At 42.0% G+C, this 10,209-nt stretch overlaps 2 protein-coding genes across 2 annotated transcripts; both read right to left on the bottom strand.

Annotated features, from left to right (window-relative positions):
• Positions 1-701: 701 nt before the first annotated feature.
• On the bottom strand, positions 702-4,650 carry LOC118413738 (kelch-like protein 24). Its single transcript, XM_035817267.1, has 3 exons — positions 3,964-4,650; positions 3,437-3,583; positions 702-911 (listed from the first exon to the last, which is right to left on the bottom strand). Exons 1-3 carry the CDS (start codon positions 4,648-4,650, stop codon positions 702-704), a joined length of 1,044 nt encoding a protein of 347 aa, XP_035673160.1.
• A 2,708-nt stretch (positions 4,651-7,358) lies between these two features.
• Positions 7,359-9,821, bottom strand: LOC118414401 (kelch-like protein 24). Its single transcript, XM_035818434.1, has one exon. It carries the CDS (start codon positions 9,782-9,784, stop codon positions 8,075-8,077), a length of 1,710 nt encoding a protein of 569 aa, XP_035674327.1. The 5' UTR covers positions 9,785-9,821; the 3' UTR covers positions 7,359-8,074.
• Between the last annotated feature and the right edge of the window lie 388 nt (positions 9,822-10,209).

The raw sequence follows: 10,209 nt of genomic DNA on the forward strand, positions 1-10,209 counted from the left end.
CAGTTGGGCTTTTTAGGCATGAATAGGATAAATCCGACAAAACAAAGCAAAACAAACACCGAAAAAACATCAAAGCTGATTCTTCTTACGCAATTAAGTCAAGGCATAATTTTCCAAACAAAACAGTCAACATCGACGATACGTATGTAATTGTCGTACCACTCCTGTAACACCATCAAATAGGATGATACTCCCATCCTGTCTATGTTTATATTTTAATACCAATAGTGAGGAGAAGTGCACGAAAGTGTTTTACAAGCACATGAAAATTAAAGGTAAATTTATCCATATAGACCTTTTAATGCCGCAGATGAAGTAGGTTCTTATACAGTGGGTCATGCGACGGTTGGCCTACAAAGCCACAGACTTTGTCAACCGCCACAATGCCATGCAGAACGCTACCATAATCTGTGAAGATGGAAGGATGCCTACTTTGTGCACGGTATATTATTGGGGAAGCGTGACAGGATTCTAGCCCAGGACATCTGGGCTGTGGGCCAAAAGGCTTGCAGTTACTCCACACGACCTCACCTATCCATGCTAAACTACAATACATGCACAGTACTTGGACAGCTACATATGCATAATTTTCTATGTGCATATGCTATTATGATGCACCATGCATATGGAGATTAGAAATATTACCGGGACTTTGAAACGAAAACACAAAGACTTTTTTAAACTGCACTAAAGCAAATGCACTAAAGTGTTTCGTTGACTGCTGTAAACTCTTTCATGACGTACGACAAAGCATTGGTCTCCAGATGGTGGTCCATCAGCATGTTCGCCACGTTTATTCTCTCCAGACAGTTTGTGATCCATAGGGTGTCCGAGAGGAACGTTGTGCAGGCATCCTTGACTGGTTCAAACTGGAAGAAGCTGGCCCCTTTCAACAGCTCTACAGCGTTGTCCTATGTAATGGTTACCCTTGACGTGTAGGCGTAGTCAACAAGAAGCTGCAAAGCACTGGAACTGGCCTTGTGAATGGTAACCTTATATTCCTTGCTCTCACGATGCCCATTGCAGAACATTGCGCGAAAATATCCACTACAAGCAGCAAGTACATTTCTGTGACATGGGATCTCTTTCCCGGAGACACAAATTAAAGGACGACATCTACCAGCTGTTTCTCCGATCGCTGTTCCTGCAAACCCTGCAAGAGGGCACTTGCGTGTGACGGCTTTGGTGAAGATGTCGCCATCGTAGCCTAATTCTGCCATTCAAAATAATTTCTTTCTTAGAAAGAATGCCTGAATAAGTGCGAAAGAATGCCTGAATTCAAATCTGTTTACATAACAGATAATCAGGTGGAAGACACCACCCCTTTATGTAGGATAAAAACTGTCACACAGGATAACACAGGAAAAGACTTGTTTACTATGAACGGCATTGGCTGACTTGTGTATCTGAAGTAGCAAGTGCACTGTGGTATCTGCCTATTTATTTTTCTAAATCCTAGTTATGAATGTTTATCTCACAAAAGGAATAAAAGTAGTTTAGATCATACTTTCCATTGTTATGAGTTGAGCGTGATCTCTGCAAGCTTCATTGTTAACTTATTTTCCTATGTATATTAAATGATGGATGGACCACATCTTCGGACGGGGCTGGGTTTTTTTGGGGGGGAGGGGGGGGGGGGGGCGTTGGTCCGCGATTTTTAACGTTGGCCATGTTCTCTCGTGCCGGGAAAGGCAGTTTGCCGAGGAAGGGACTTTGCTGTGAAAGGGAGTTTGCCGTGATAGCGAGTTTCTACCCTTTCCACATTCTCTCGAATACTGTAGTACTTACACAACATTCAGGTGATAAATGCAACGAACACTTTGTAATCTTGACGCCATGACGTGTGAAAGTTAAGGATATACAGTGTCAACACTGAAAAGGTAGCTTTCCAGATCCCCGACATTCTGGGTGAGGCCCAGTGTTTTAAAGCCTTGTGGAAAAGTTATTAAGTAATTTTTGGCAGTCAACTGACTTTCTACGTTCTGTCGAGGAGTTATAGTATAAAATTCAAGTAATAAGAGTAGCGCACACTTTGTAATCTTGACCAAGGCGAGAGAAACACACACACACATCAGGTACGTTTTCTTCAACAGAACTTTGATGGTCAATTGCACCTGCAACATAACTACATCAAAGTGTAAGAATTAGAAACGTACCACTTTGCGCCAAACGTGCCATCATAAATGGGATGATACACCAATCCTCCCATCACATTCCAATCTCTATATGTTCCTTTAATACTAATAATCAACACTGGAACATGCCTGTAATACAAAGTCGTCTATCCATGGTTAAGTACAATGTTACAATGTTCTTGCACAAAATTACTGGGTCTTTGAAACAGTCTATCTGGACCTGAACTTAAGAAATCACTCCTAATTATAAATTCAACACTGACCACTGCAGGATAGATTATCACATTAAGTACAGTACACTGTACTCACGCTACTAACTGTTAACAACAGATAAGCCATTTTTTCTTTAAACTAAGTGGACTAACAGCCAAAAATAGCCGATCTGGCAACTTCAATACATACTCATGGAATGTAGTATCAATATCGATAGTAATGTAATATGTAACAATGTTCTGTCCTAGACATGATAGGCACAATGAACAAATGTTACTAAAATATAGATTTAAGTGTTTCCTAGTGATTATATAATTTGTACAGGATATATTTGTAATATTTGTAGAATTAAGCATCAATCATGATAACTAATGTATGATATTGAAATATCTTACCTTAGACATAATAGGCATAATGAACAAATGTTAGTAAAAGAGAATTCATGGTGAAAATACATTGAATATGTTGCTGCACTAAATATTTGAACGTGTTATCAAAAAGGATCATATACCGGTACTTTATGCTTTCATTTCAGCCGAGTGATGAACTCTTACAAACTACATGAATCCCTTTATGATTTTATCATACATTTTCTTCAAGATCCTGACGTTCTACATAAACAGAATCATCTACTACTACGATCTTAGTAACTTTAACATGATGCAAGTTGCCAACGTCTATTGACACAATGTTGGTCCCATCTAATAGGCAACAGTCTATTTCATATTACAGCAGGGGTTGCTAGGGATGTCTTGGAAGTGCAGGGTACTGTGCTGTACCTCAAGTCCTCAACCCTTCAGTATGGTGACACAGCCATGTCCCAACAGACCCTTGGGCATGGTTCCCACCTGCTTAAGTGATTCGTCTTGACGATCAAGCCACAAAACGTCATTTGTTCCATTGTTGTTTTTCAAGCCCCCATATATGTAAATTTCACCACCAAAAACAGTCATACCACAGCTAGGTAGAGCACCGGTGTTGGCTACAACAGTCCACAAGTCCTCTCGCGGCCTGTAACACAGCACTTCTGAAGGAATCCCAGCAACATAGATACTACCATTGAGAACTGAAGCAGTAATATTGCTCGCCTTGTTCGGCATGTCGCTTGCTGAATGCCACTGACAATCTCCTGGGCTGAAGCGGTACACCGTAGATGTTGCAAGGTCGTCAGCACCACGTCCACCTATCACGTATATGCTGCCATCAAAGGAGGCAACTGCATGCAGGTACCTTGGCTGTGGGAGTGGAACACCTTCAGCCCACTTGTTCAGGCTTCGATCATAGACTTCTACACCGGCTGTAACTTGTCTGCGTCTGATTCTGCCACCAATAGCATAGGCTTTGCCTTGCACCACTGCCAGCTTGTGAAAGTCCCTTCCTGTGTTCATAGGAGCAAGTCTAGACCAGGAGTCAAGTCCTGCATGATACAGCCAAACATCCCACCAACACCCACCAACAGACACCACAATGTCACTTGTGCCCAAAACAGCCATTGCAAAACCACGGTGGATATGCCTCTCACTTCTGGTCATAGAACCCAGCTGGTGCTTGATGGTGATGAGGAGTGTGTCATCATGGTGGAGTTGTTAGAACCAAAGGTTTCTTCTCCATTTACCAGTTCTTCTATTCCCGCAATGACCACCACTGCCTCCCTCAGACCACTGGCACGGCGGGGACGGGTGCGGGGTGACTGGACCTCCCCTGGGAATACATGATACTTCTGAGTTTCTAACACAATATCCGGGCAGCACTTGCACAAGGTCTTGTCAGGCTGTACCTTTTCTATGAAGTACATCTTGTCCATGAAAGGAAACCGGACTAGTTCCATCAGTTCTCTCATCTCTTTCTTCCTCTTCCTAGTGTCATGGTTGATCCACTTCATCACTGACATGTATACAGTCTCTTCAGGAGCACTGACATTGTCTGATGAGATGAGCTTGATAAGCTGATCCTTTGTCAAATCGAGGAACTCTGGTGTCTTGCAGGCTGCTGCAAACTCTTTCATGGCATACGACAATGCATCTGTTTCCAGGTTGGAGTTCAGCATGCCACCTAAGATTACCACCTTCATACAGTTTTTGATACTTAGATTGTCTGATAAGAACTTTATGCATGCATCCCTGACTGGTGGAACCTGGAAGAAGCTTAAGCTGGCCCCTTCCATCAGTTCTGTGGCATTGTCCTCTGTAATGGTCACCTTTGACATGTAGGCGTAGTCAACAAGAAGCTGCAAGGCACTGGAGCTGGCCTCGTGAATGGTTACCTTATCCTCCTTGCTCTCACGATGACCATTGCAGAACATTGCGCGAAAATATCCACTACAAGCAGCGAGTACATTTTTGTGGCACGGGATCTCTTTCCCAGAGACACACAGGACGACATCTACCAACAGGTTGTCTGATCGCAATTCCTGCAAACCCTGCAAGAGGGCGCTTGATTGACTATTATCAAAGAAGTCTAGTGACGCCGGTGACCTCTGTGCTGTTGCCATCGTAGCCTAATTCTGCAAAAGAACACAAGCTTCAATTAGATTCTATGTCGCTTGCCAAAGAGCACATGAGCACGCTCGCCCCTGAAAATTTTGAAATCTTGTCCATCTGAAATGCTATTTCCCTCGTTTGGAGGGGAGGTTTTAGCTTGGTTCCACAACACCCCCCCAACCCCAACTTTATTTTTCTGCAGCATGTGTTACTGCTAATGTAAGGTAATGGCAGGCTTGACATCTTTACGTAGCTTAGACGCTCACACAAAGACACAACTAAATACCTTTGCTGTAGAATTCCGGGAATTCTTGGCATTCAGACGTATAAAATACACTGTAAGGCTAGCCCCTAAGGCGCCGCCAAAAATAATTTGCACTTCAACGCAAACATAGTGCAAAAATATGCAGACTGTCATAATAACAACTCATAACCATATCATTAAGAAAATTCTAACTAACAATTTGAATTACCGGATGTTTTCTCCAGTTATCTATGGCTGAAATATGTACTTTTCTACTCATCTCCTCAAAAATATTTAATATAAATAAACGGTTCAGTTATCATGGGGGTGTGGGAGGGGGGCAGTAGCTGACAGTTCTAAAGAAGGGAAAATGTTTTAAGTTTCGGCCCGTCTCAATAGTTGTCAAGGGAAAAGACAACATATCGAAAGACTGCGGTGAATAATTTTCCCCACTCATCCTTTGCGAAGTCTCTCTTTGTCTCTGACTATAACTGGTAGAACCAGGTGGTCTTCCCGGACAAAAATTATTTGTGACAGAAATCCGGTGCCGAGTTGTCCTGATACCAAATCCGGTACCATATGCAGTGACCAATCGTTCTTCTCAGTGCCAAGATACACTCTGTCTATGATGATACAATGGTCCTACTTTACTAACACATGTAGCAAGACAGTTCCTTACCTGAAACTGCTCCCGTTTTCAGAATAAAGCTCGCTGGGGACCTGTTGACGATCAGCGCGGTCAGAAAGTGCAGATGACACTAAAAAAGCGCGGAAAACTTCCGGGACGGTCAAAGGTCATTTTTGGAATTCTACATATGGAATGGGGGTGCTTTTTTTAAACTTTGGGTATTTTATACAAAGATTAACACTAGTAATTTCTGCTATATAACACTTCTGTTATTGTATACTATATTATATTATGATAGTGTCGAAAAACATAGTATGACTTTAATTCATGATTTAAGTTATGTTTCTTTCCCCCCATGTCTTGCAATAAAATATTCCAAAGGATGAATAAGGTGTCAGGACTATACCAAGTTCAGCAGTATAAAGGGGTGCTCGAAATCACACCAGGGCTCTGAATAAATCATATGAAGAGAGAGCACAACCCATTCTAACTAGGTGAATATGTCTCATTAGACAAAAACTCTTGATATTTTAAAACCTTACAATGATGAAAATGAAAGGGAAAAATGTAAAATGTGGAAAGGAAATTTAACAGGCTTTATCAAATTAATCTTATGAATAACGGTGCACCCATAGATTTTCTGTATGTCATTTTTTCCCAGTAAGGCCATGTTGATTTGATTATATGGATGACATCCTCACTCGCACCAATTTTTGGCCGTTTCAGAAAAAAAAAAAGTTTTCTAACACACAATAAATTGTGCAAAGCAGCTGTAAAATTAGCACAAATATGCCGTAGATTGAAAAAAAAAGTAACAGAAAACAGATAACTAATGCCATAGAATGCCAAAATAAATCTGAAGTCAAAGAATAAGATGTGAAAGGACAGAAAGAAAAAAAATCTATTGTTGGTAGGGGGAGATACCAGTACAGAAAATTAAGGTCCAGAGGATCATTTCCAGGTCCGGACCTGAACAAGGATCTTATTGTCTGTGGAAACTTGAGAACTGACAATACTCAAAACAATGGTAATTGGTCAATTTTGCTACAAAGGAATCTATTTGGTGGGTTATTGGAGTCCCACTGGCATTTTAAAATCCCATCTCCATGTAATAAAGGCTAACTGTCTCTGTACCTTTGACTGTAGAAACTTGGTACAATTGACTATAAACTCTACTTGACGTCGCTCTTGTTGTCTCCTTGGCCCTCGGTAAGACCCCAAATGCCTGCCGACATAGTGGGTCCATTTTGTAATTGGCGAAACCTGTTCCTCTGATTTTTTTTTCAGGTCTGTTTTTTTCGGCTTGGTCCAAGTGGAAGAAAAATGTTTTGCACCCGTATGATGTACTGGTCCCTACACCTAACAGTTGGTATACCATACTATGTATGTTGAGTCCTATGTTCAACCTTCCTGGCCACTTTGATTTCATACTGAAGGCAACTTTTTTTTTTGCCAACCTTTTTTTTTATTCGCTCGCTCGCATCAGTTTTGGAGTTCCTAGAGGATGTCATCCATATAATCAAGTCAACATGGCCTAAAGACAAAACTTGTATCTAAATTTATCAATTGATTAATTGCACAACGAATTAAAACCACACAGCAGGTAAGTTTTCTTTAAAAAAGTTAATCACTAGCCAGAAAATAACCACAACAAAGTGTAAGAAAAGTACCACTTTCATATATTTGTTTCTGTGATACTTAAACTGTACAGTATTCAAGACTAGTTTTCTTAGTTTAATACATGCAACTGTTAGAAAAAACATGCAGCTGTTAGAAAAAAATCTTAACCACGCTTACATTGTACATATGCTTGTATAACTAAATTCTTTAGTCTTTGAAACAAAAACAAAGCCTGTAGACCTGTTTTTAATCTGAACTAAAATAATTACTACTGAATCTGAGATTCAAACTTAACTCAGACTGAAGCAAAGCATAGTACAGTAATTGCCACATGTCTATCTTAGTACTAGTATCATTGGGTGCATGTTCTCTGGGAAAAACTGCCTACTAGTTATCCAAAAATAAACAGAGTTCACATGAAAATCTATATACTCAGGTGAAATTTAGACTTATCAATATTGACAGGTAACAATAAGAAAAAGCTCAATGTGATTTCAATACTTTCTACTTATTAAAGCATTTCTGTATGCTACTAATGATATACATGTTGATTCATATTCTTTTAACTTTGTCAGTCTATCTTATCCACAGTCATCCATATATATTTTTCCTTCACAACTTAATCATAAAATTCTGCATCAGACAACTCTGAGTCATGACAGGCAACAATTCCAGTCCAATCTGTCGCTTTTCCTCTTGATGAGAAGAGTTGAACATGTGACCTCTTACTAGGTGCAGTGTACTCTGTTGTGCCTCATCCCTTCAGTATGGTCACACATACGTGGTCAAACAGCCCCTTGGGCATGGTTCCCACCTGCTTAAGTGACTTGTCTTCCTGACTGAGCTGCAAAACCTTTGCTGTCCCATTGCCAGCTGTATACGTACCGTCATAACCTCCATAGATGTAAATCTCTCCACCAAAGAGAGTCATGCCACATCTTTCGAGTCCAGTCTCGGTGTTAACTATCTCAGTCCACAAGTCCTCCTCAGGCTTGTAACACAGCACATTTGATAAGCTAAGCCCAGCGACATAGATGCTACCATTGAGAACTGAAGCAGTAATATCACGAGCCCTCTCAGGCATGTTGCTTGCTGAATACCACTGAGAGTCTCCCGGGATAAAGTGGTACACTGTAGATGTGGGGCTGTCCTTGTCATCACGTCCACCCATCGTATATATGCTACCCTCCAACACTGCAACTGCATGTGTGAACCTTGGCTGTGGGAGCGAAACACCTTTGGTCCACTTGTTCAGGCTTTGGTCATATACTTCTACATCTGCGCATGGCGTTTGGCTGATTCTTCCACCTATTGCATATACTTTTCCTCGCACCACAGCCAGCTTGCAATAGGCCCGGTTTGTAAGCATTGGAGCAAGTTTAGACCAAGAGTCAAGCTTTGCCTGATACAGCCAAACGTCCTGACACCGCAATCCGCCAGCCACAATAATGTCACTTATGCCCAAAACAGCCGCAGCAAATCCATGGTCATCCGTGTTCTTCATTGTGGACATAGGAATCCAGCTTTCACTTGATGGTGTCGATGAGTGTGTCACCATAATGTCATTGCTGCAAACTGAAGCCATTCCATACTCTAATTTCTCGTACCCTGCAATGACCACCACTGCCTCCCTCAGACCACTGGCATGGCGGGGACGGGTGCGAGGTGACTGGACCTCCCCTGGGAAGGCCTGATACTTCTGAGCTTCTGACACGATATCTGGACAGCACTTGTACAGAGTCTTATCAGTCTGTACTTTCTCTATGAAGTAAATCTTGTCCATCCAGGGGAACCTAACCAGCTCCATCAGCTCTCTCATGTCCTTCTTCCTCTTCCTGGTGTCATGGTTGATCCATTTCAGGACTGCCGTATACACAGTTTCTTCGGGGGCATTAAGGTCATCTGATGAGATGAGCTTGATGACCTGGTCCTTTGTCAAGTCAAGGAACTCGGGTGTTTTGCTGGCTTCTGCAAACTCTTTCATGGCAAATGACAACGCATCTGCCTCAAGATTGGTGTTCAGCATGCCACCTAAGAGTACCATCTTCATACAGTTTTTGATACTTAGATTGTCAGATAGGAACTTTGTACATGCATCCCTGACTGGTGGAACCTGGAAGAAGTTGGCCCCTTCCATCAGTTCTGTAGCATTGTCCTCTGTGATGGTTACCTTTGACGTGTAGGCGTAGTCAACAAGAAGCTGCAAGGCACTGGGGCTGGCCTCATGAATGGTGACCTTATGCTCCTTGCTCTCACGATGTCCATTGCAGAACATTGCGCGAAAATATCCACTGCAAGCAGCGAGTACATTTCTGTGGCACGGGATCTCTTCACCGGATACACAAAGGATGACATCTACAAGCAGGTTGTCTGATCGGAGTTCCTGCAAACCCTGCAAGAGGGCTGTTGAGTGAGTATCATGGCAGAAGTCCAATGACGTCTGTGACCTCTGTGCTGTTGCCATGGTAGTCTGATTCTGCAATAGAACACAAGCTATAAATAAGTTGTATTTCTTGACACAAGAACACCATAAATCGATAACAAGATGTACCAAGAAAATTATTGATGGCAGATTTTCACCCCATCATATAGGTCAGAAGAGGTTGTGGCTGCCACCATGGTAGCCGGATTCTGCAATATAACAGCTCTTGATAATGTGCACTAGCATTTCTACACAAATAGATAAACACAAGAACATTTCAAGGAAGAGGCAATGGCGAGATGTTCACCACCAAGCTGTCACTATGTCGATTGCCAAAGGGCGCATGAGCACACTCGCCCCTGAAAATTTTGAAATCTTGCCCCTCTGAAATGCTATTTCTCTCATTTGGAGGGGAGGCAAGAGGTTTTAGCTTGGTCTCTGCCATCCCCCACCCCACCCCAACTTTC

This window comes from Branchiostoma floridae, chromosome 4 (assembly GCF_000003815.2).
Source record: "Branchiostoma floridae strain S238N-H82 chromosome 4, Bfl_VNyyK, whole genome shotgun sequence".
In the NCBI taxonomy this organism is placed as follows: Eukaryota; Metazoa; Chordata; class Leptocardii; order Amphioxiformes; family Branchiostomatidae; genus Branchiostoma; species Branchiostoma floridae.

Coding starts and splice junctions, on each gene's coding strand:
- LOC118414401 (XM_035818434.1), bottom strand. CDS start 9,784: ATGGCAACAGCACAGAGGTCACAGACGTCATTGGACTTCTGCCATGAT.
- LOC118413738 (XM_035817267.1), bottom strand. CDS start 4,650: ATGTTCTGCAATGGTCATCGTGAGAGCAAGGAGGATAAGGTAACCATT. Junction 3,584..3,963: donor TTGCGGGAATAGAAGAACTG/GTAAATGGAGAA, acceptor CCACTCCCACAG/CCAAGGTACCTGCATGCAGT. Junction 912..3,436: donor CAAGCGACATGCCGAACAAG/GCGAGCAATATT, acceptor ACCATTACATAG/GACAACGCTGTAGAGCTGTT.